The following is a 27,150-nucleotide window of genomic DNA, read 5'->3' on the forward strand; positions in this document are numbered from 1 at the left end:
ACATATATGGCTTGCTCTAAAACTGAGTTTTAGAACAAATGTACTATAACCATATAGTATAGTACAACCTGAAAGAGAATCCTGTGTTGAAAATAATTTCCCACTGACTTTCCCTGTTTAAATCTTTTACTACATCAAATTTGTCTTTGTTTTTTTAATGAATGGGTTGAATAAGACACAATGCTAGTTGTCATGAGTTGTTTAGCTATGATTAAAAAGAAGCAATTGGTTAGTGTAGCATGGCAAAACATACCTTCAAAATATTACCCATAGTAGATCCATTCTTTTATAGAACGGGCAGGCATGCCTTTATAAAAAATGGAATGTAGTCACAAATAAAGTTTTACTGAAACTGAATATTTGGCCTAATGTACAAAGCACTATGGGAGTAATTATCAATGCCTTTTTTGCCCTAGCCTACTCTATGTCTTACTACTTAAAAATACTGTAGTTTTTTTAATGTGAAACTAAATATTTCAAATTTGTATGATGACTCTCATTTCAAACAGCATTCTACACTATAAAGTAGAAGTACAGAACTAGCATTTATGTAACTGCCTAAATTTTATGTGAAATGGAATTTGACCCATAAGTGATTTGTTTTATACTCAGATCTGAAGATCTTTATAAAGATTTCAGTGAACTTCGGTTCATTGTATTTTTTCCAACATTTTATTATGAAAATTCTCACGTGTACAGAAAAATTGAAAGAACACCCCTATCTTTATCTTCCCAGTGCTACAATTAGCATTTTGCTGTATTTGTTTTTGCTACATATTTATTCCTTCCATTGGACCTATTTTTGAAGCATTTCAAAGCAAGTTGCAGGCATCATTTATACTTCAATTTAAATGCTTTCTTCTATATGCATATGATTAGTATGCAATATGTAACTTAAAATGTTTTTGAGACTCATCCACGTTGTTGAATATATCATTCTTGGTTCTATTATATGAATATACTGCAGGTTCTTTATCTTATTGATGGATAACAGGTCTGTTTCCTATTTGGGCTGTTAGGAATTGAACTACTATAAACATACTTGTTCAAAATTTATGTTAAAAACCTGCCGGACCAGGACACCTGGATGGCTGTTTGTTAAGCATCTAACTTTTGTTTTGGCTTGAGTCATGATTTTGGGGTCCTGGGATCTAGCCCCATCTTGGGTTGTACACTCGGTATGGAGTCAGTTTGGAATTCTCTCTCCTTCTCCCTCTGCCTCTCCCCTCTGCACATGTGCACACTTGCTCACTCTCTTTCAAATAAATAAATCTTTAAAAACAAACAAAAGCTGCCAGACCTTTTTCCAAAGTGGTTGTATTATTTTATATTCCCACCTACATTTACTATTCATCCTTGCTAATGGCTTTTTTTTTTAAGACTTTATTTATTTATTTATTTGAGAGAGACCACAAACAGAGGAGTGGGGCCGAGGAAGGAGCAGGGAGTCTGATGAGGGACTCAGTCCCAGGACTTTGGGATCATGACTGGAGCCAAAGGGCAGACACTTAACCAACTAAGCCACCCAGGGGCCCTTCCTAACAGTTTTAATAGTGATTTTAATTTGTATTTCCCTGAAAGCCAATGATGTTGAGCACTTTTTCAAGAGCTTTTAGCCATTTATATAAATTCCTTTGTGAATTGCCTATTTAAATCTTTTTTCTATTTTGTATAGTTTTTGTCTTTTTATTATTGAGTTGTAGAGGATTTTTATATATGCAAGATACAAGTCCTTTGTTGAGTGTCTATTTTAGGAGTATTTTCTCCCAGTCTCTGACTTGTATATTCATTTTCTTTATTTTTTTTTTTAAGATTTTATTTATTCATTCATGACAGAGACAGAGAGAGAGGCAGAGACACAGGCAGAGGGAGAAGCAGGCTCCATGCCGGGAGCCCGATGCGGGACTTGATCCTGGGACTCCAGGATCGCACCCTGGGCCAAAGGCAGGCACTAAACCACGAGCCACCCAGGGATCCCTTCTCCAACATTTTATTATGAAAAATTTCAAACATCGGGAAAGTTGAAAGACTTCTGTAGTGAACACCTCCAGTCAGAGTGTATCATTAACATTTCCTAATGTGTATCTATCTATCCATCTTATTATTTGCATTTCAAGGTAAATTGAAGATATCATTTCACCTCCCCCCAGATACTTCAAAATACATATTATTAATTATAATTGAGGGTTTGCAGCTTTTTTTAAGATAAAGTTTTCATATAATAAATTACACTAATTTTAAATGAACATCAACTAAATTTTGATGAATGCATACACCCATGGAATTTTAAACTCTCCAACAAGATGCAGAACATTACTGTCATTCTGGGAAGTTTTCTCATGCTCCCATCCCCCGAGAGGCAGTCGTTGTCCTGTTTTCTTGTACCATAGATTAATTTTGCCTGTTCTAAAACCTGAATATAGTGGATTCATATACTGTGTACTCTCTTAAGGCTTCTTTCACTTAGCATAATCTTTTTGAAATTCACCCATATAGTTGCATGTATCACTGAGTCATTCCTTTTTATAGCTAAATAGTAATCTTTTGTGTGAATATATCATAGTTTGTTTATCCATTCTCCTATGGATATACATCTGAGTTTCCAGTTTTGGGTTACTGTTCATAAACTGCTATGAATAATCTTAAACAAGTCTTTTGGTGGGAATATGTTTTCATTTTGGGGGGATAAATACCTGGGAGTACAATTGCTGGGTTATAGGGGAGAATACTAGATAGACCTTTTTCCAAAGTGGGTGAATCACTTTACACCTAGTAACAATGTATAAAAGTACACTTTGCTTCACCTTCTCACCAGATTTGGTGTTCTCAGTCTTACTAATTTTAGCCATCATAGTGATATGCAGTGGTACCTTATGGTGGTAGTTGTTTTTTTGTTGTTGTTGTTTTTTGTTTGTTTTTTATTTATTTATGATAGTCACACAGAGAGAGAGAGAGAGGCAGAGACACAGGCAGAGGGAGAAGCAGGCTCCATGCACCGGGAGCCCGACATGGGATTCGATCCCGGGTCTCCAGGATCGCGCCCTGGGCCAAAGGCAGGCGCCAAACCACTGCGCCACCCAGGGATCCCTGCGCCACCCAGGGATCCCTGTTTTTTGTTTTTTTTTTTTAAGTAATCTCTACACCAAATGTGGGGCTCCAACTTATAGCCCGAACATCAAGAATTGCATGCTCTACCAACTGAGCCAGGCAGGTGCCCCCATTATAGTAGTTTATTGTACTTAAATAGCTATTTGTAATTTTTTTAAAAGATTTATTTATTTTAGAAAGAGCATGCGTGCAAAAAAATTTTTAAAAGTATTTATTTTCTAGAGAGGAAGAGCATGCACATATAGAGAGAGGGAAGGAGGGGAAGTTGAGGGAGAAGGGGGGAGAGAGTAACCCAAGCAGAGTCCACACTGACTATGGAGTCCAAAGAGGGACTTGATCTCACCACCCTGAGATCAGTCCTGAGCTGAAGCCAAGAGTTGGACGCTTAACGGACTATACCACCTAGGTGCCCAAAATACTGTTTCTTACATCCTACCTTCTCTATCTAATCACTCCCCACACATCATTCACCTCAGCTTTACCAGTCCTCCCCCAGACTTTTCCTGTATTACTTTAACTTTGCCTTCTATTTTTTATGCCCTTGCACTTTTATCTACAATCCATTGTAGAACTATTTTAAAATTGCTGAGACTGTGGTATCAAAGGATCAAGTTGGTAAAGAAATACTTCTATCATAGGTTAACAGGAATATGTTACCTTCCTGCTTGTTTAGTTTGAGGATATTTTTTAGAGGGGAGAAGTGACAGGATAATATTTGTACATAGGCTTATATGCACAAGCTGTACCCAGATTTATAGCATAAGTCATCGTTCATGTCCATCAACTGTAGATGATTAGCCAGAGTTCTACTCTTTTCATTAATTATGAAAGGCCAAGATCCTATTGGAAATATCCATTGGCACTAAAATATTAAAGAATTTGGAACCCAGAATATGATACTGAAATCTTTGATAATTTGGTAGTTAAGTTCCTTTGAATAAATTAGTAGAGGAACTACCTGAGTTCTAAGTGTGGAAAAATCACTAAGGGCACTACTACACCTTTCAAAGATAAAATAATTACAAAGATAAAAATAGTGACAAAGACGTCTTATGTGATCAACTTTTCTCTTTCCTATAGCTTAGTAATTTGCAAGCTTGGCTGCTTGTTAGAATCATCTGGGACGTAGAGGAGCTTTTAAAAGTCTTACTGCCCAAGCTCTACTCCAGATCTATTAAATCAGAATATCTGGGACAGGACCTAGACATCAGTAGTTTTAAAATTTCCCCACATGGGACACCTGGGTGGCTCAGCAGTTGAGCATCTGTCTTCAGCTCAGGGTGTGATCCTGGGATCAGGGATGAGTCCTGCATCAGGCTCCTTGCGGGAAGCCTGCTTCTCCCTGTGCTTGTCTCTGCCCACCCCCCACTTCTCTCTGTGTCTCTCATGAATAAATAAATAAAATCTTAAAAAAAAAAAAAAACTCTCCACATGATTCCAGCATGTAGCCAAGATCACAAATCAGTGCTAAACAGGAACCCATGAAATAAACTTTAGAAGAGTGTATATGAGTTGTCTTTTTTTGAAACTTCTATGCTACCTACTAACAAGAGTATTACAGGATTTTGGTTCAGCTTCACTATTTATAAACTGTGGCTTTGGGCAAGTTCCTTAGCCTAATATTTCTGTGCTGATTAAATGAGATCATAATGAAAAGTTCCTAAAGATGCCTGGGTGGCTCGGTTGGTTGGGCATCTGCCTTCAGCTCAAGTCATGATCCCACTGTCCTGGCATCAAGCCCCACGTCAGGCTCCCTGCTTAGTGGGGAGTCTGCTTCTCCCTCTATCCCACCCCACTGCTTGTGCTCTAAGTAAATAAATAAAATCTTTAAAAAAAAAAAAAGGGGGGGGGGAGTTTCTAGTGCAGAGTACAAAGTAGGTCTAAAACAACTATTAAGGGGCAGCCCGGGTGGCCCAGCGGTTTAGCGCCGCCTTCAGCCCAGGGCCTGATCCTGGAGACCCAGGATCAAGTCCCACGTCAGGCTCCCTGCATGGAGCCTGCTTCTCCCTCTGCCTCTCTCTCTCTCTGTGTCTGTCATGAATAAACATTTTAAAAAATGAACAATAAGAAATTACTATTTTTCATATGCTTTAAAATAAAGCAACAACAGAAGCTTACAAATAGTTTCATTTTCTAAACTGATGTAGTGTGCCAGTTTTTCTTTAAAAGGAATGTTTATACAATGAACTTGTTCCCTAATCTTTCTGGTGTGAAATATGAGGGCAGAGGTTGATGTGATGATGTGCACATAGGGGTGGAAATAACTGAAGGAAACGTGGGTGAGCACACAGTGGGCGGCAGTTCATGAATTGTGCCCACTCTCAGTTTTGGCAGCTCTGGGAAAGCTGCCCACACAGTTCTTGGGATCCTTGAGCTTAACTACCGTGAGCAGGGGTGGAGTACTTAATCCTTAGAGTGAGTGATAAACACCGAGCAAGGCTCAAGGCGTGTCTTCCCTGGCTCCCCTCCCTTGGGGCTGCAGGTCACGTGAGCAGAAAGTACTTCCCTGTTCCAGCCTCAGTCTCCCGTAGGCAGTGATTTGAGTCTGAAAGGGGCACTGAGGAGGAGGCAGGCAAGGGAAGATAGGCTGAAGGAGAGTGTAAATCCAGCGGGAGCACAGGAGTCCTAACTGTAGCTATGCCACACTTCACCGTGACTAAGGTAGAGGACCCAGAAGAGGGGGCAGCAGCGTCGCTCTCCAAAGAGGGGGAGCCCAGCTTAGCAGAAAGAAGAGCCCTGATTCAGCATTTGGATGAACCAGGTGAGTCCTCAGCTTGGGAGCTTTCAGAACTTACGGGGTCTTTCCAGAAAGAAATGGTAACTAAAATATTAAACGTAACCCCTGAAGGATGGAGAGAAAGTATTGTGGTTGAAGTCCTATTCAGTCAACTGTATCACTCCCTTGTATATCTGATAACTTCTCTCTTTTCACATTCTGGTTTGTTTTCCCCACAATGAGTTCTGTGTTCATTACCTACAGGTGAAATTCAATCAGTGGCAATGTGTGAAAAGAGTTTTCAAGCAAAAAAGAAAGGCACAGTAAAAGTCAATTTACGTGGAATTTAAATTGCACCCTTTGCTCAGACAGTTTAAATTATATCTGGGAAAGTACATAAAAGGGAAGAGTATGGTTCAGTAGTTTTGTACAGTGGACTCTGCACTTGTGACTTCTCAGGTTATTCAGTATTTTGCCTCAGTTTACCAGTTAATCATTAATTCAGTAGCGGAATGGTTTAAGAATTCTTTAATGAAAGAAGTACAGTAGATCGTTATGGTGACTAGCACAGCATTGGGTTAAGTTTGAATGAGATTATCTCTATTTTCTCTAAATGATAACAGTTACACTTGCTGGGGGAATTGTGGTTTTGAATTTTGAAATGTAATTAAAATGTTAATATTGCATTAAATATAGGTGTGGTTTGAAGCCCTTTATTTTTTAAGTCTCTAAATTTCATGAATTATCCAAGAATTTATCTAGTATGTGAATAAAGGCTAAGAGAATGTCTCAAAATTCCCTTTAATTCCATGAGTCTAACTTCTTTTTATGGCAAGTAACACATCATAATTCCTTTCTGTAAACTATTTACTGTCTCTTGTCTTACAAGTCATCTTTGTGAATTTTTAAGAATCTCTACCTTACAGACAAGGACTAAAAAAATTTCCCTTTGCTTATTTTTTTCCTTCTAGTGAGAGAATTTACCAGGGGGAAATAGGATTTTATGGAAAAATCTGTCTGCCAGATTATTTTTGTTTTGCTGAATAGTTGAGTGATAAATTGAAATGTTTAGCCTACTTTGAACTTGAACCTGGTTCTCCACAACTTTAACTCAAAGAAGTTAAGGTTTTCTTTTCCTGATTGTGTGTTTGAAGTTCAAACTTTCTTAGCTGCTTGTTTGCTGCCCTTATATTTTACTCCTTTTAGGTTTTTAGCTTTGCTATTGTCTTAATTTCACAAAATGCAAACAAGTGAAATTATCTGTACCTCATTCCACTTTTCATTGGTTTTTATTTCCTTCACTCCTTTTATTATTTCATCTTTACTCGTCCCATCATGTCTGGTGAAATCTGCTTTACTCAGATTACAACACTGTTGAAGTCATCTAACCTAGAAAAGCTGTAAAAAATTTTTTTGATAGCCAACTTTGTAATAAGTGACATGCTAGGCTTAATTTATGTTCTTCCATAGTTATTGCTTTGGGCAAAGAAGAAGTGACAGATACAATCTAACTTGAACTTAATAAGGCGTTTTATTTTGGCGTTTTCCATGACAGCCGGAAAGCATCCACTTGAATGAACTGTTGTTTGGTAAGTGAACAACTGACGGGAATATATTACCTAAATTGTATTTTGTTTACTATAGGATTAAATTAGAGGAGAAGGAGGGAAACATATGGAGAAAACTTTTAATTAAGTTTTCTGGGTTTTCGGGGTTTTTTTTGGTTTTGATTTTAGGATTATAACATTTTTGAGGATGTTAGAAGCACTTCTAACGTTAGCTGTTTTTCTAACCAGTTGCTTTTTTTCATGTTTCTCTGTATTTGTAAAGAGAGAAAAATGTGTACAGTAATATAAATAGAACATATTTAGAAAGTAAATCATTCTTTAAAGTATGTTTTTTAAAACAGATGTATTTGAACTAGACAGGTAATTTGAGATAAAATAGAAATATGAATATAGACATAATAGGTAATTTTAAGAAGTACATTAATCCCTGCTATGTTAGTTACTGCAACCCTGCTTAATTAGTTTTGAAGGGAAAAGCAGAAACTCAGACTTATTAACATCTTTCTTGACTATTTTCCTCCTTCCCTGTCTAGGTTAGGTGCCCCATCCTGTTTTCCCAGCAGCCTGTGCATAGAAATTGTATGAAACACATCTGTATTGCAATCACCTGTTACAGTTGTCTCTCTTCCCCCAGCAGACAAAGTAGATATCCTGGAGGATAGAGACATTATCAGATCATTTGTGTATCTACAAATTCAGTCGAATTACACCTGAGAGGCTATTCAGTGAATAGACTTTTTCTCTGCCTTTTAAATTCTTTAACTAGACACATGTTCAGTGCAAGTATCATGCCATGTGTTGTACTTTTATCTTAAGGCTATAAAGGCATAGAAAGTATAAGTTCCCCACCAAAGACAGCAGAATGGCTTTGGAGCCAGGGACCTGGCTTTGAATCCCAGTAATTAATTATTTATTACTAAATAAAAGTAGTGATAATTTGTATTAATTATTACTTGAGTGACTTTGGGCAAGTTACTTCTCTAGCCTACTTTACTCTTTGATAAAAGGAATAGCAGTACCTACTTTACATGGTGGTTGTGAACTACATGGGAAAATGAATATAAAGCACTTAACACGTGTGACACAGTGTTCAAAAATAAGACCTACCTTTTACTTATTGTAATTAGTGGTTTAATAAGAACAAAAACAGCTTTGGGTAACAGGTGATGGAAAGAATAATAATATTGCCTAGAAGAGACCCTAGACAGGTATTTCGAAGGATAGGACGTAACTGGTTCTTGAAGGGATGTCTAGAGAAGATGACAAGTAAAAGCACAATATAAGGTAGGAGAGGAAGGTACAGGGCATGTGGGAAACAAAAGTTTAAGATTGTTAGCACAGGGGCAGCCCAGGTGGCTTAGCGGTTTAGTGCCACCTTCGGTCCAGGGCGTGATCCTGGGGACCCAGGATCAAGTCCCACGTTGGACTCCCTGCATGGAGCCTGTTTCTCCCTCTGCCTGTATCTCTGCCTCCCCACCCCGTGTGTCTCTCATGAGTAAATAAATCTTAAAAAAAAAAAAATTGTTAGCATATTGAACATGTGGTAAAGAGAGCTAAGAAATGAGGCTACTTAATGAAGGATTATCAATTTCATCTCACTCTGTGGGAATAGTGGGTATTAAGACCATAAGTGCTTGCCTAGAATTACATGGTGAGTAGTAGCAGAGCCAGTGTTAAAACATCACACCAGGATGCCAAGTCCTAGTTTTTTAAAAGTAAGTTACATTATATCTTAATGTGCCATGTGTCCAGAGGATTTGATATGAGTAGTTCTCACATCTGTGATGGCTTTTATAGGACAGTGCAACTGTTTATTGCATTTACTTAATCAGGTATAAATATTTCATTCATTTAAATATTGAGTTTGTTAAAGTATTTCTCTGAAATGATTATTCCACATCTTCTCCCTTATTCATCAGATCTTTTTTTTTTTTAATGTTTATTTATTTATGATAGTCACAGAGAGAGAAAGAGAGAGAGGCAGAGACACAGGCAGAGGGAGAAGCAGGCTCCATGCACCAGAAGCCCGATGTGGGATTCGATCCCGGGTCTCCAGGATCGCGCCCTGGGCCAAAGGCAGGCGCCAAACCCCTGCGCCACCCAGGGATGCCTTATTCATCAGATCTTACACTGTCTGTGGGTTAGGCAGATTTCAGCTGCTGGATTTACCTTCACTTGATACAGGTAGCAGACTGGAGGATTTCCCCTTCCTTTGAAATAGGATTCTAAGGAAATTTTCAGAAACAGACCTGTAACAGGAAAGAAAGATACCTGTATTGGTATTGAACAGTATCTCTAGACATTAGCTGTCAAGTGATCCAAACGGAATGAGAACATCCTACGTGAGAGAGATTCTGTGTTAGTTTAAATTTTATTAGAAATCCGCAAGCCATTAGACTGCTGTTACCCATGAAAGCCGATGTCTTAAAGAAGGTGATATGACTGCTTTCTTTTTACTGACTAACATTGAAATAGTTAAGATGTAAAAGTTCTGTTATGTGCCCTTTTATTTTTTTAATTTTTAAAAAATATTTTATTTGTTTATTCATGAGAGACAGAGAGAGAGACAGAGAGAGAGAGAGGCAGAGACACAGGCAGAGGGAGAAGCAGGCTCCATGCAGGGAGCCCAGTGCAGGACTCAATTGCCGGAGGGACTGGGATTACGCCTTGAGCTGAAGGCAGCCACTCAACTGTTGAGCCACCCACGCATCCCTAATTAACAAAAATTTAGATACGCTGTTTTAAAATATGAAGGTCAAAAGTTTTCCTTAAACATTGCTCATGTTTTTCTGCCTACCTTCCCAGCCCCTACTATTCCATTATTGTCAGAAAGAACACCTCCCCAAATTTCAATACTCTTATTTACAATTTTTTTTTTTAAATCTTTCCCCAATTTTCCTTGCTTGGTGTTCAACCCTCTGTGTACCGTCTACTACTTTGCCCCAAAGGGTCACACCAGATTGGAACTCGTTTAATGCTATAAAGATAAAATTTCTCAAAAATATATATGCATGTATATTGCTTAATATTATATTCTATACTCAAAACAACATTTAGTTTAGGGTTATAAAATATTAAGTGTAGTTGTAGCATATTGTAAAATACTCCATTTTCACATTTCAGACTGAATTTATACATTTGGCATAGGTTACAAAATAGATTGTAAGCTGATAGACTTTAAAAACTTCAGCATGTCTCGGTTTTGCCAGGTTAAAAAGGAAATGACTTTACATTACAAAATGTCATCAACATTATAGTAGTAATTGTTGAGTACCTGGAGTGTGCAGGTGTGCTACCGATATTGGCTTATTTAATCCTCACAACAACCAGGACAGGTAACCATTATCCCTATTATAGAGATGAGGAAAGTTAGGTGCTAAGAAATTACCCTGTTTAAGTGATAGATTGGGAATTTAGATAAGGGTCTCTGTGACTAAAGCCTCTTCTTTTCCCCACACCAGGTTTTCCCTCTACTTTAAATAGACGCATAATTATTTATTGCTCTGTTGTCTCAGTAGTTACCAATTCTTCTTACATTGTTTCTTTTGTCTTTGTGTATTTCTCAAAATTAATTGAAAATTGTTGCTTCTGGGATCCCTGGGTGGCGCAGCGGTTTGGCGCCTGCCTTTGGCCCAGGGCGCGATCCTGAAGACCCAGGATCGAATCCCACATCAGGCTCCCGGTGCATGGAGCCTGCTTCTCTCTCTGCCTGTGTCTCTGCCTCTCTCTCTCTCTCTCTCTCTCTCTCTGTGTGTGACTATCATAAATAAATAAAAATTAAAAAAAAAAAAGAAAAGAAAATTGTTGCTTCTACCTTTTCACATGTTGGATTTTTTTTTTTAATTTGATGTAGAGTATTTCCACAAATAGAATACTCTTTCAGATGATGCTGAAATTTGAGAAATCTGAACAAGCAAGGATCCTGATATACTCTGATAATTGTTCACTAGCCCTCTGCTCCTGAGATTTCTAGAGAGATGTACACTTATCAGTGAGATGGGAAAAGAGGTTTCATTAAAGGCTTAAGGGTAAATGATGGGCATATGGAGTAAGTAAAATATATTTTTTTAAGATTTTATTTATTTATTCATGAAAGGGGGGGGGCGGGCAAAGACACAGGCAGAGAGCGAAGCAAGTTCCATGCAGGAGCCTGATGTGGGACTAGATCCCAGGACTCCAGGATTGTGCCCTGGGCGGAAGGCTCAATTGCTGAGCCACCCAGGCATCCCTAAGTGAAAGAATTTTAATATAACTTTTAAGAATGCACATATGAGTGCATTATTTTATTTTAGTGTATTAGAAAAAATTATGTTTCTTTTCATGGATCTTATTCTTAGAATGAAGCTAGATAAAAACACAAGTCTGTTTAGAGAAAAATACTACTACAGGTAGAACATAGACATGGGAAAGATTGAATATGGTTGCATAAGTAGTGTAAATGATTCTGATCCATTCCAAACCCCTCACAAAGTGAGTTAGGTTTCCTTTCCTTTGGGTTCCTTCCACTGCAACACCTAGCCTTTTGGTGAGAAAAGATTTCAATGGTTGTGTTAAGAATGGTGAGTTAAGAGTCCTTTTCTTTTTTTTTTTTTTTAATTTATTTTTTTATTGGTGTTCAATTTACTAACATACAGAATAACACCCAGTGCCCGTCACCCATTCACTCCCACCCCCCGCCCTCCTCCCCTTCTACCACCCCTAGTTCGTTTCCCAGAGTTAGCAGTCTTTACGTTCTGTCTCCCTTTCTGATATTTCCCACACATTTCTTCCCCCTTCCCTTATTTTCCCTTTCACTATTATTTATATTCCCCAAATGAATGAGAACATATAATGTTTGTCCTTCTCGGACTGACTTACTTCACTCAGCAAGAGTCCTTTTCAAAAGCTGTCTTTATCTCCACCCCCTCCCCAATCACATTGCCTTTGTTCATGTTTTTCATCTGAACCCTCTTCTCTTCTTCCTACTTCCTGTCTACCACAAAAAAATTGTACAGACTCCATCATCTCAAGACCCTCCAAGATGAACTTGCCTGATCCTCTACCCCAACTTTGATCATTGTATCTATCCATATCTATCAGCACATATACTTTGCAGTATGGCCTGAACTTGCAATGACTTCATAATTATATCCATATCTCTTCAACCATATTGTGAATTATATGAGGGCTAAGAATAGTGTCCTAATATTTTTTAGAAATTATATATTTTTATTATGGAAAATTTCAAACTTTCTGTTCATACCTCTTACCTGTTGGTGTTTTTATCTTTAGATGTTCTTTATATTTAGGGATATCAGCTCTTTATGATATAAATTACAAATATTTTTCCCAACCAGTATTTCTTTTAAAGTTTTATTGAGGTATAATTGATGTGAAATAGATTGCACATGTTTGAAGTGTACATTTTGATGAGTTTTGACATCTGTATATGCCCCGGAAATGACTATCATAATGAACATTTCCATCGCCTCAAAATGTTTCCTTGTACCCTTTTGTAACCCACTCACCTAATTCCCTGGTCTCCAGGCAACCGTTGATCTGCTTTTTTGTCACTGTACATTTGTTTACCATTTCCTAGAATTCTATATGAATGGAATCCTAGAGAATGTGCTGTCTTTTGTCTGACTTCTTTTATTTAACATAGTTATTTTACTATTCATTCATCTAGTCATATCCTTGAAGTCCAAGTAACATTAAGATCTTTTTTATTTCCAGAGCTTATCATTAGGGCAGTAGTTGAAAATGATATAACTCACAGATATTTGCACTTAACAGGCTTTTAAAATTTTTGACCTATTTGCCAGGTTTTAAATGTTTTTAGTATTAGTCTGTAAACAGAACTTTTCAGAGCAGGTTCTGGGAAGGTTAGATTTCACTATCTCTCTGTTCCTGATTCCAGCCATCATCTGCCTTATTTGAGCCGAGTGGCCCCTGGATCCAGGTGCACGTGTTGCCTGGGTTCTGTGGGAGCTCTGTCAGTGAGGGATGGCACAGGGCTTGTTTGTTCCTCAAGGGCTAGACAAGAGCCTTGGGATGAGGGTAACAATAGCAGATTTAGGAAAGAGCTAGGCTTGATAAGGATCCATGGACTCCTGGAGGAAAGAAGAAAGAGAAAAAGTTAGGGAACTGGTCTCTCTTTGTTTCTAAGGCTGGGAGGTATAAGGACACCTGAACACTGGGAGGCTTCCCCATGGGCTTCCACAAGGCTGTCAGCTTGCCTACTGGACTGCCCACCTACAGGCATCTTGCCTGCTTTATCCATTCCTCTCACTTGTGGTCCTCCAACAATGAAACCTAAGTGTTTCTGAGACAAGAAAGAAAAAAACCCATGTAGGGAAGCCAAGCAACCAGAAAGAGAAAAATCACTTAGAATATTAACAATGAAAAAAAATATATTAACAATGTGATAGATTAGCTAAATAGAAATACTGGAGGACACAGTAACTTGAATATGAAAATAATAAACAATAGCTTTTAAGGAAGTTCAAGTGAAGTACAAAGAAAGACTTTATAGAGCAAAAAATATGATTTACCAGCTAAATACTTACTACCATCTGACTCTCAATCCCTGTATAAACACTTTTTTTTATATACTATGTCCACTAAAGTGTCAGCACTGTGAGGGCAGGAACTTTTTTCTCTTATGTACACTGCTAGTCTGTTGTCAACCCCCAATGCCTAGAACACTTGGCACATAGAAGCATGCAGTGAATGCATAGTTATTGAATAAAGGAATGAATGAATGTGATCATTTATTGGCCTGGCAGATCAAGTGGAAGAAATATTTCAAAAGCATAGAGCCAAAATTACAAAGAGATTGGAAAAAAAGATAAGATTTGGAGCATAGATTCAGGGCACCTAACCTAGCTAATAGAAGTTCCAGGGATCCCTGGGTGGCGCAGCGGTTTGGCGCCTGCCTTTGGCCCAGCACGCGATCCTGGAGACCCGGGATCGAATCCCACGTAGGGCTCCCGGTGCATGGAGCCTGCTTCTCCCTCTGCCTGTGTCTCTGCCTCTCTCTCTGTGTGACTATCATAAATAAATAAAAATTAAAAAAAATAGAAGTTCCAGAAAAAGAAACAAATGGAGGAAAAGCAATAATTAAACAAATAGAAAAAATTTCCTGAGCTAAAGGCTTCAACATGCAGAAAGAAGTTCCAGGGAAGATCAGTGATAAAAAACACAAACCTAGCTAGGGTTATCCTGGTAAATTTTTTGAACTGCAAGGATTCATCTTGGAGGCTTCCAGATAAAACCTGATATATCTATAAAGTGTCAGACTGGCATCATAATTCTAACCCATAGCACTGGAAATTGGGAGACAGTGGAAGAATATCCAGATTACCAAGAGAAAAAAGACTGTTAAATCCTTATTTCCAGTGACGATATCTCCACTAAAAAAGGGGACACGTGTTACCTAATATGCAAAAATTTAGAAAATGTGTTACCGCTTAACCCCTTAAATATTCTGAGAATATGTAAGAAAGGTTTTCCACCAAATAAATGAAGTGGAACAGAGATCACTGGGGAAAGGAATAGAAATAGTAGAGATGCCTGGGTCGCTCAGTGGTTGAACGTCTGCCTTAGGCTCAGGGCGTGATCCTGGGATCAAGTCCCACATTGGACTCCCTGCAGAGAGCCTGCTTCTCCCCTGCCTGTGTCTCTGCTTTCTGTCTCTCTCATAAATAGATAAATAAAATCTTTAAAAAATAAATAGGAAATGACAGACTCTCTGGGAATGTGTTGTATAAATGCTAAACAAAGGGACATACTTCAGGGAGCAATTCAATAATTATGACGAAGTATTAAATGAGTCAGAAGAAAACCTCATTATGGGAGGAAAAAGAGGCAGAAGCTTTCCAAAGGAAAGTAAGGAGAGGAAAAAGTGCTAATAAGCACACGTAAAGCTGTTCAACATCATTAGCCATGAGGGAAATACACATCAAAACCACAATGAGATACCACTTCACATCCACAAGGATGGCTCTAATAAAAAGATGGACGATAGCAAGTGTTAGTTAACAAGGATATGGAAAAATTGAAGCACTCATATGCTTATGGTGGGAACATAAAATGGTGTAACCACTTGGAAAACAGATCAACAATTCCTTAAAAAGTTAAAAATAGTTTCCATATGGCCCAGTGATTTTATTCCTAATACCCAAAAGAAATGAGAGTATATGTCCATGCAAAAACTTGCATGGGAATGTTCATAGCAGCATTATTCACAATAGCCAAAAAGAGAAGTAACCCAAATGTGATCAATATATAAATAAAATGTGATCTATCCACATAATAGGAATATTTCTTGCAATAAAAATCAGATGAAGGACTGATACATCCTACAATATGAATGGGCTTTGAAAACGTTATGTGAAATGAAAAACCAGTCACAAAAGACCACATATTGTATAATTCCATTTATATGAGATGTCCAGAGTAGACCAGTTTAGGAAACGGAAGGTAGGTTAGTGGTTGCTTTGGATTGGGTAAGGTGGGGAAGTGAGATAGAGATTGACAGCTTATGGTATGGGAACCAAATGTTAAATGTTGTGATGACAGTTGCACAGTAATGAGAATATATTAAACATCGAATTGAACACTTAATGGGTAATTACATGGTATATAAATCATATCTTAATAAAAGATTTAAATAAAGGGACTGAAAATGAATGAATGAATGAATGAATGAATAGACTAAGTACCAATACATGCAAAACTTGTATGAATCTCCAAGGCCTTATGCTGAATGAAAGAAGCCAGTCTCAAAAGAGACTATGAGATTACATTTATGCATTTTTAAATTATAAAAGATCATGACACGTTTATTAATAATCAAAACCTGTTTGTGTGCATGTGTATATTCACACACACTAAAAATGTTTTTAAAAATTTCACTATACAACATGTATAGCAGTTGTTGCCATTTTAGCTTCTCTTTATGTTTAAAACTTTAGAAAATGTTAAATTTAAGCAATTAACATTTGACTGTGACATGAAATCAATATATTCTCTTAAAACATCAGGAATGTTTATTGTATGCTCTTAGTCCACATAATACAAAGCTTTAGCTCCTTAAAATTCAAGTCCATTTCCTACCCTCCTTGTTAAGGAGTAGTTGGGCCTGTTCTTCCAAAACTATCTTTTAAAGTGAAAGAAACGTGAAGGGCACCTGAGTGGCTCAGTTGCGTGAGCATCCAACTCTAGGAAGGAAGGAAATATATAAATTGAAGGAAACATGAAATATATTTTTCTATAGTGCATGAAAAATCATTTAAGTCATCCACATTGTCAAAGAAGGATGTAAGGTATCAACAGCCTTCTTGAATGTTTGCAACAATCCTCAAATCCTAAATAAGGATTACTTCTTGGAGATTTTTCTGTTATATTAACTATGTAAGTTCTGCCCTCTTCTATGTGGATTTGGCCCAAGAAACCATTATATTATACTGTGGGCTTTTATTAAAGCTGCTTTCTGCTATTACAGTTGCTATGTCTCCCACGTTTTACTGATTATGTGTTAAAATCACAACTCTCTTCTTCATAGATGAGTTCAACTCCTGGTGGATTTACTCCTAAATGAAGAGTTTCAGCACAACTGAGTTATTCAGATGAGTTTAAAACATAATTTATATGTTCTAGATGTCATCATCATTTTACAAATCAGAAGCCCAAATAATAAAAGGGGCTTTCTAAGAACATTTCTCTTGCTTGGAACACACTTCTAGACAGCACTGGTTTCCTCAGGGGTCTCTATTAATCTAGTGCTTATACTTGGCATATGCACGAGAACTTGAAGGGTATTTTTGATGAGCGCCCAGCAATAGTGGCAGCTCTGCCTGTATAACCTAGTGTTTCCTTCCACTTCTACCCAGAGCCCGTTGTCCCCAGTGCCATCAGTTTCACCTCTGCCAACATCAGTATATGTCCCCCTCCCTGAACGACCAAGGGCCCCTGCTGCAAGAGTCAGGCTGGGTGGCTTAGATAAGACTCCTGACTGGTCCTGGTTCTAGGTCTATTGCAGCTTTTATTTCTATCACTAACTTTTTATTGAAATTAGTCTTGAATTTCTATCTCTGGACATTTTTCTTTGAAATCAGTTCATCATCAGTCAATTAACAAACATTGAGTGTTTTATAGAATGCAAGATAGCACTATGTTACAAAGAACTATAATTGTCACAACAACACTAAATTTCTTGCCCTCAAGTACTTTAAATGGGCAGAAGGACCCTGACCCTGCCCACCTCCCAGCCCCCAACCTTAGATTGATTTATTGGGCCTTTGCTCTTTTTATCTTTTCTTTAACAAAATTTTTTTTCATTTACTTTTTCTTCTTCTTGTTAATCTTGGCAGCTGTGTTGCTGGGGTGGGGACACGAGGGTGCGTTATCTCACAGCTATGAAAATTGGTGCCACCAAAAATTCACAATTTCCAACTCCAACTGTACTGTTAACACTATTTAGAAATTGTTATAAATAATCCTAGTCAGTCTCCTTTCTCTTAAATTCTTTTTTTTCTTAAATTCTTCACAAAACTTAAAATGCTTGTTAAGCCCCCAATCCTCTATTCTCTTATATTCAGAAAATGACTGAACTTGTACTTGTTAGAGTACACTGTAATTCCAAAACGCCTCTTCCCAACATCCATATTGACATCTATCCTTTACATTCTTCATTCTTATTTAATACTCATCCATACACCTTTGGTCTAGAACTTTGCTTGCCCCCTCTCTATCCTGTGTTTTCTATATTGACCCTTTCTGGGCAGCCCTGGTGGCGCAGCGGTTTGGCGCAGCCTGCAGCCTGGGATGTGATCCTGGAGACCCGGGATTGAGTCCCACATCGGGCTCCCTGCATGGAGCCTGCTTCTCCCTCTGTCTGTGTCTCTGCCTCTCTCTGTGTGTCTATGAATAAAATAAATAAAATCTTTAAAAATATATATATTGACCCTTTCCCCTCAGTGTATTAAAATAGTCTGTCTCTTCCCTCTCCCTCTCTATTTCCCTCTTTTTTGCCAATTGTTGACCCTTTAGTCTCCCAAATATTTCTCAGATCTCTCCCCTTCTCTTCATCCTCACTGCTGCTATACTCAGGATAGTTCATTGTCATTTCTTGTCTAGCCTCCTAAAGCCATCCTTATAGTATGTACCAGAGGAATTTTTCTCAAATATAAATCTCATCCTTTTACTCTCCCATTTAAAACACTGTATTGTCTCCCCATTGCCTGCAGAATCAAGTCTCTTCTGCTTACCAAGTCATACATGTGCCTTCATGATCTAGAGCATTCCAACTTAACAATCCCCTTAAGACTGAGTTCAAACTTCAAACTTCTTCCTTGATGGCCTCTCCATTATATTCTTCAGGGAATGTAATGTATTTTACACACTCCCATATCTCTTTATCTATATACCTCTACTCTATAGTGCTTTAATCACCATAATGTTAATTGTTTTACCCATATGTGCTGTAAATCCCAAAGGGTAGCGACTGTGTTCTGTTGTGTATCCCCAAGTGCCTGGCATATAGTATTGACACTTGCAGGTGCTTAGTAAATATTCTTTGAATTAGTAGGTTGATTAATGAAAATATAATAAGGTAGTATATGCCCAACAATTGAGAGGAAGGTTAAAGCTAACAGAAAATTAAACCTCAGGATAGTTCTAAACAAAGAAGCACTTGATTAGGCCCTTTAAAGGACATAGGATTCAGGTAAGTGGAAAAGAAAGAAAAGGACACTTTCAATGGAAAAACTGATGTAATGAACGATAAAAGGATCTATGTCATGCCTGGGTGGCTCAGTTGGTTAAGCATTCAACTCTTCATCTCAGCTCAGGTCTCGAGGTCATCATGAGTTCAAACCCCAGCAAATGATAAGGTTAGAGAAAAGAAAGCTAGTGCAAGATTATTAAAGGACCTGAAAGCTAGGATGAGGTTTTTGGAGTTCATCTTGTAAGCCAAGGGATCCAAAAAAATAAACCAGTGTGTATTTATAGGTGTTGAATCCATTAGCCTCGGCTACCACCAGCACCCCCATGCCCACCCAGCCTGAGAAATCATAGTACGAATGGAGGCAGAACCTACAAAGGCAGTCCTTTCCTTTCCTTGGAGGGACTTGAACTGGTACGCACACACGATGTCTGGATATAAATAAATGAGAATGGGGATCCCTGGGTGGCGCAGCGGTTTGGCGCCTGCCTTTGGCCCAGGGCGCGATCCTGGAGACCCGGGATCGAATCCCACATCAGGCTCCCGGTGCATGGAGCCTGCTTCTCCCTCTGCCTATGTCTCTGCCTCTCTCTCTCTCTCTCTCTGTGACTATCATAAATAAATAAAAATTAAAAAAAAAAAAAAATAAATAAATAAATAAATAAATAAATGCGAATGATCATTTCTTCACAAAATTGTTGGCGACTCCTGGCACTGTTATTAGGAGACCTTTGAAAGTGTTTGGTTTTTTAAGCAATGAAGGAACTTAATAAAGGCAGGATTTTAGGATTATTAGCATGAAGGAAAATGCAAGATTGTTTGAAAATGGGAGAATTGGCAGGGAAAGTAATTGAGCTATTTCATGGTTCAGGCTGGAAAGGACAAGAATCTAAATTAAAATTATGGCAGTGCAGGAGAAAAGAAGAGATGGATATAGAAGTTGACTAGATTTGGTAAATGAGGGCAGGGAAGTTGGAAACATGTATGCTGACTGGTTCTTATTACCCACTTATTTTGGGTCAATGACAGCATTCTTCATTTCTGTCAACTTAAGTGTTGTATATGAGGTACAATATATTTATATGCATGATACTATAGGCTAATACATAATATTACATTATATATCATTGTTTATTGGTTGTAGTATATACCTGATATTATCTAAAGGTATATTATTAGGCATAATAGTTCCTATATGTTTCTAGAATTTCTCCATTATCTATGTCCTGACTGTTAATCCTGTTTAGAATGTCTCCCCTGTTCAGGACGCCTGGGTGGCTCAGTGGTTGAGTGCCTTCGGCTCAGGGTGTGATCCTTGGATCCTGGGATCCAGTCCCACACTGGGCTCCCCGCAAGGAACCTGTTTCTCCCTCTGCCTCTGTGTGTATGTGTGTGTGTGTGTGTGTGTGTGTGTGTGTGTGTCTCATGAATAAATAAAATCCTTAAAAAAAAAAAGTCTCCCCTTCTCCATTTCTCTCACCTTTCTGCTTTTTGATAAACTATCCATCCTTCAAGATTTACCTCTGTTATTTCCTTGATACCATCCCTGACTGCTTTATTTTGTTTTCTTTCTTTTTTGATTCCCACAATATTTGTACCTACTGTAACAGTTATTTTTATTGTTTCATACCTGTATAATTCCTCTCTAAAGGAATTCCTCTCTACCCTTTCTGTAGAAGAAAGGGTAACTCTCTTCGTTTTTTTTTTAATTTTTAAATTTTTAAAAAATTTTATTTACTTATTCATGAGGAGACACACAGAGAGAGGAAGAGACACAGGCAGAGGGAGAAGCAGGCTCCCTATGGGGAGCCCAATGTGGGACTCGATCCCAGGACTCTGGGATCACTCCCTGAGCCGAAGGCAGACACTCAACTACAGAGCCATCCAGGCATCCCTGGGTAACTTTCTTTGTATCTGTAGTACCTAGCACAGTACCTGACCTATGGTAGGCATTCAGAGTATCAGTTGAATTAATATTAGTGATCCTAGAGACCATGTTAGAGATGGGCATTAGCACATGGATACATTACAGTGGTCTGATGTTATGCCTGCCACCTCTAATAACTCTGGCATTCATTTTGTTTTGCATATTGCACTTGTTTCCTTGCCTAAAACACTGGATTTGTTTTGAGACTTCTATATAGAGGATTTCAATTGTTTTCCATCTGCTTTAGACTTAAGACTTTTGCTAATACAACCCAACCCTTCTAACCAGACCATCTCAGACACGTGCCATGTTAATTCTGCTCCTATGATCTTGAGGTCTCCATGATTTTTAAGGTTTTTAAAAGTTCTACTTAGAACTCATACTGCCTATGTTGCTCCTCTCCTCAGCACAGATTATGGGCTCTATTGCCTTGGGCAAATCATTCCAGCTTTCTCTGAGCTAGTTTCTTCTGAAACATGGGAATAATTCTTCCTCACAGGCCTGCTGTGTGGATTTGGTATGATAATAGGAAAGTTCCCTAAATTGAGTCATTTAAAGACTGCCTTTATAATCTTTCCATTTTCATGTCTTTGCATTTAATATTTTATCTTAAATCACTGAGAGGACCTTTATTACTAAATGAAATACCAGCTGCTTGCCACTCTATAAATAGAGAATAAACTAAAGATAGATTTAATATAAATGGTATTAATCTTGCTAGATACTGTTGCCAAGCAGAGACTCTTAGCCTGTTAAAAAAAAAAAAAAAGCAATCAAGGGGAAGCGGTGCATCTTATTGGGATAAGTAGTGTTTTTAATGACCACTGTTTGTGCTATGCAAAATATGTATATATTTTGCTGATTTGTAATTTAATTATTTCATAAATGCCTTGTTGTAATTTCCTAATATATTTTACTGGATAATGAAGAGTTACCTATATTACTAATATTCATTCTTGTTACCTATGTTTTATGACCAGCATAATGTAGAGAATCAGAATCCAGGAAATTTACTCTGCGTATACTCTGGCCAAACCATTGACCCTAACTTAGCTTTAGCTTCTTTATATGTTTCCTATCTATGTGACAGAGTTATCATGGGAATCAAATGAAATATGTGAAAATATTTTAAAAACTGTAAAATGTTATTAAATATAAAATACTATTATTACTGCCATTCTTTTTTAGTTTCTTAAGTTGAATGTGACTCTTTAACTAGATTGTGAGCTTCTTAATGTCAGGAAGTACCTTACGCTCATTCTTTTATTTCCTATAGTACCCAACACAGTTTTAGGTATATTTAAAACTTATTGAATTGTTATTGTTTTTTTTAATAGGAGTCATTAATAAACTTGTATGGGAATGTAATCCAGATACTCTTGGACAATTACTATTGTAATTATCAAAAAAATCCCAAATCATATGTTAATGCATATTTAGTCTAAACTATCAATGTATCAAATTTCAAAATAAGACAAGTGTGACTTAATATAAGCATCATTTAACTGTACAATTTTAAGTCAATGGGTATATCAATCCAAGGATTCACCCATATTACTCTAAGTACCGTTGTACTACAAAATGTTTAAAGTTCTAAAAAAGAACTCCAGCTATCTAAATTCTAATTTAGAAAAAAAAATAAATAAATAAATAAATAAATAAATTCTAATTTAGTCACAATTATTTGCAGCCCTACAGATTTTATTATTTTTCTTAAGGGTCATTTCATGGCTCATCTCAATTTTTGGAATAGTTACCATTAAATGAGTATCTAGGGCAGCCCCAGTGGCTCAGCGGTTTAGCGCCGCCTGCAGCCCCGGGGTGTGATCCTGGAGACCCAGGATCGAGTCCCACGTCAGGCCCCCAGCATGGAGCCTGCTTCTCTCTCTGTCTGTGTCTCTGCGTGTCTCTCCCTCTCTCTGAATAAATAAATAAAATCTTTAAAAAAAATGAATGAGTATCTACCATCTCCAATCCTCACAATAACTTTCTGTGATGTAGTATGATTCCTGTTGCATAGATAGTAAATTAAGACTAAGAAATATTGAAGCATTTTTGCAGAGTTACATGAATAGCATATATAGAGCTAGGATCTCACCTGAACTTAATCTGCTTTGAGATCTTGTGTTCTTTTTTCTTGGTGCCTCAAATTTACTCCAGGACAGCTGCACAGCTGTCACAGTGCCTCCTCTCAGTCTCCCACAACTCGGGAAACGGCATCTCTGTATGTCCAGTTGCTCTTGGAAAAAACTTTGATTCGTTTTCTTCCTACCCTACCCCACCGTCTCCAGTCAAGGTTAGTATGCTAACCTGGTGAATCCTTCCTTTAAAGCATACCGAGCCTCTGACCACTTACCAAGCTCTGGTACTTCTGATATGATCCAAACTACCCTTACCTTTTCTTGGACCATTGTAAAAGCCTTCTATATGCCCCTCTTGCTTGCTTGCTTGCTTGCTTGCTTCCTTCCTTCCTTCCTATCTATTCTTTAGACAGCAGCCAGAGTGATCATATTAAAGCATAAATCAAAACCTTCCGATGACTTTCTAGCTCACTCAAAGTAAAACCCAAAGTCCTTACTGTGCCCTACAAGGCCCCACATGATCTGTGTTGTCTTTCCCTCACACATATCCATGTCTTATCCCATGTTCTGTCACTTTTACCCAGTTCCCTTTAGTAACAGGCCTCCTTGCTGTTCATTGAACATGCCAACATGCACCTGTTTCAGGGTCTTTACACTAACCATTCCCTCTGTTTAGAATGTTCTTCCTACAGATATTTGTATGACCAGATACCTCACTTCAAGTTTCTGGTTAAATATCACATTATCTGAGAGACTTTTTTTTAGATTCAGTATCTAAACTAGCACACAAACCATTCCCCCACAAATCTTCTGCATTCTCTTACTCTGCTTTTTGGTTGGTTTTAGAATTCATCACACCTTTTTTTTTTTTTTTTTTTAAAGATTTAATTTATTCATTAGAGACACACAGAGAGGCAGAGACACAGGCAGAGGGAGAAGCAGGCCCCCTGCAGGGCACCTGATGCAGGGCTCTATCCCAGGACCCAGGATCACGACCTGCGCCAAAGGCAGACGCTCAACCACTGAGCCACCCAGATGCCCAGAACTCATCACTCTTGACATACATGTTGCTCTTTGATCATGTGAGCTCTTGGATGGCAAGGATTTTGCTACATTTGTAGTAATTAGAATAGTGTTTTGCTTGTAGACGGTGCTCAAAAAATTTTGTTGGGTATATGAATGAAAGAACTAAAAATTTAGAGTAACATGGACATTACCTATGAAGACTAGCTCAAGAGTACTCCTTCTGGAAGATATTATCACACTCTCCACCATGGATTTCACCAGTCTTTACCATGGCCATTACCATGTCTTCCTAAGATTCCTGGAGTAGACTCCTAATTGCTTTCCTCATTTCTGCTCTTGCTCCCTCCACAGTCCATTCTTCACCCTGCAGCCTGCATCTTTTAAAAAGCTAATGAGACCTCTCTTGCTATTTAAAACCTTCCAATTGTTTCACCTCACTTTTAGAATAAAATTTATACTCTTTACCATGGTTTACAATACTACAGCATGCATCTGCTACCTAGTTTGAGGACTTTTTAAAGCCACTTTCTTACTCATTGTGCTTAATTTTGGTTTATGATAAATGCTAGAAAATAATCTTATTTTCTTTTATTCTTTATTTCTCTTATGAGAGCAGGAATTTGTCTTATTATTTTTTGCTCTATCCCTAATGCCTGGGACTTCTTAATCATTCACTAATTGAATTGGTGAATGAAGATATGTAGTAATCATCTGGATCCTTCATAAAACAGCAGAATCTCAGGCTTTGCCCATGAGATCAAGTCATTATGGTCATGTGATCCAGGCATTTGTTGTATAACAAATAACTCGAGATGATTCTTTTGACTGGGCAAATTTGGAGAATACTGGTTTAATGGTGATACTAAGTGAAATGAGTGAGTAAATGGGAATGATGATTCAGGAAGTTATCTTTTAACCTTAGTATATTGAAATGAATGAGTTGAACACTTCTCAGAGTATATATAATAGATTACTAATTATATAGGATGTTTGGTGATAAGTGAGTTATCTCTTCTGAGATATATTTAAGAATGATAAATATTCTTCTTTTGGAGATTAGTTAGGTAATTATTAGCATATTGAAGGGTCTGAGAAATTAAACATTATAGGAATTTGACTGCTACATATATTTGCCAAGTTTATTTGCCACCCCTAGCCCAAATCATTTTCTCAGCAAATCTCTCTTAATAAACTAAGAAATATGCATGGTATAGGAAGTACAGTCCTTGGTTCATTGCTGCAATAGCTCATTCTCCATTGTTAGCTGTCTGCACAAATCACTTGCATGACTGATGGTTTGGATTAGACTATGTCCTAGCAGAAATCATGTTTTTTGACAGATGTATATTCTAAATATTTTAAAAATTATGTTCTTATTATAATAAAAATTCAGGTAAGGATCTTTTGACTCTCCTTTGTTGGGTAGGCTAGAAACATGAAGAACTAATAGTGATTTATTAACTTCTCTATGTGTTGCTTTACATTTACATCTCATAGCTAAATTATTTTGCCTACAATTGCCTTATGTTTTTCACCCAGTTATTTATTTAAATCCAATTAATCACATGTAAATTTTCTAGGTCTTTCTGGTCTTATTGTAATAAGTTCAAAATGTATATAAAGAAGATAGGCTTTTTTTTTTTTTTTACTTTATTACAATGTAATGAACAAGGTAATTTACCTTGTCTTCCTTGTTGGGTTTCTCAGCACAATAAGTACCCCTTCAGAGAGACAGAATCTAATTAATGTAAATGTTAGAGTAATTGTCTTTGAGTAATTTTTAATACATTTTGCCTAATTCTGAGTCAAAATGGTTTCTTACAATACTACTACTTTGATTTTTTAAAAGTTGGAGTGCAGGGGTAGGGCAAAAAAAAAAAAAGTTGGAGTGCAGAAAATTAGGAATGTGTTAAGACTGGTGATTTTAGGTATTTTGTATCCTGAAATAGGTTTTCGAGGTATGTCTAGATAATATAGACAGTAGCATAATGAGCTGATTGTCCTCATGTATATGGATTTGGTCATACCTACTTCTTTTTCTAGATAATCAGGCCTAACAATTTCCACTTTTGATTGTGCTGTTTAATGACATGGCTGATACCGACTTTAGACTAAAACCTATGCTGAGTTTTGGACACAAGGTACAAGCTAGCCTTTATTTGTTTCCAGTTCTCTACCCAGAAAGGTAGATGAAGTGATTAGCAAAGCAAATCAGTAAAAGGCTATTGCTATGAGCAAACTAAGGGAGATAATAAAGCTCTTCAGAAAAACTATTTACAGGGTCAGGTTTGCAAGTGAGTATATCCCACAATCATTTTTCTCTCTATCCTCCAAGGCACATGGCAAGAAACTAAATAAAATCTCCATTCTACCATTTACCCAAGATAAAGTGCACATTTGTAAAGCTGTATCATTATTGTTACAAGGAAATACTTTCAGGTCATTTTTCTGATTGTATTTACATGTGCAAAGGTACATGTTTCTGTTGGAACTACCATTTTGACTGGTAAAGAATCACAGGCTTTTAAGTATCACCTCGTATAACCTTCTGAATTATAACATACCATGCATAGCTTAGTTTATGAAGGCCATCAAAGGTAAAAAATAGTTACATTATTGGCAAGTTGTTTTTATTACAGGAAGTAATTTGGTTAAAATAAATGTCATTTTGAGTAATGTTTAGAACAACTCCCAGTCTTCAGCAAACTTGGGTGTGTCCTCACCGGTGACTTAAGCAGGAAAAATGTTAAATGGGAGAGTTGAGACAAGACAATAGAAAGATGCCAGACATATCTCAGAGCAGTGTTAGCATTTGGATTAGGTCATTTGGATTGCATACCCAGAAACACCCCTCAATTTAAAGTAGCTTACCAATTGTGATTTTTATAGGCAAGGCTAATTTCATTCTAGTGGGTTCATGAACCTGTTTACTCCTAGATTTGCCCTTGTTTTGAGTTTTATGTGTATCAGTGAAGTATTTGCAGGTTCTTGGAGGTTAATCTTCAAATTACAAAATA

At 37.5% G+C, this 27,150-nt stretch overlaps 1 protein-coding gene and 1 long non-coding RNA gene across 5 annotated transcripts in view; one reads left to right on the forward strand and one right to left on the reverse strand.

The window, feature by feature from the left end:
* SLC12A6 (solute carrier family 12 member 6) overlaps window positions 1–27,150 on the forward strand; it is an 88,134-nt gene that overhangs the window by 10,518 nt on the left and 50,466 nt on the right. Inside the window, exon 1 of one of the 4 annotated variants that reach the window (XM_038579904.1) lies at window positions 5,608–5,869. The exons of the other annotated variants lie outside the window; for them this stretch is intronic. Coding sequence (XP_038435832.1) covers window positions 5,746–5,869 — 124 coding nt within the window. The 5' untranslated portion in view covers window positions 5,608–5,745. Of the gene's footprint in view, window positions 1–5,607; window positions 5,870–27,150 lie in introns of those variants that run through there. 4 annotated transcript variants of the gene reach the window in all.
* The window catches only part of LOC119866855, a 55,922-nt gene continuing 40,925 nt past the window's right edge, over window positions 12,154–27,150 (reverse strand). Inside the window, exon 3 of the long non-coding RNA XR_005381400.1 lies at window positions 12,154–13,484. This is a non-coding gene — a long non-coding RNA (uncharacterized LOC119866855). The remainder of the gene's footprint in view (window positions 13,485–27,150) is intronic.

The sequence above is a fragment of the Canis lupus genome, chromosome 30 (genome assembly GCF_011100685.1).
Source record: "Canis lupus familiaris isolate Mischka breed German Shepherd chromosome 30, alternate assembly UU_Cfam_GSD_1.0, whole genome shotgun sequence".
Classification (NCBI taxonomy): domain Eukaryota; kingdom Metazoa; phylum Chordata; class Mammalia; order Carnivora; family Canidae; genus Canis; species Canis lupus.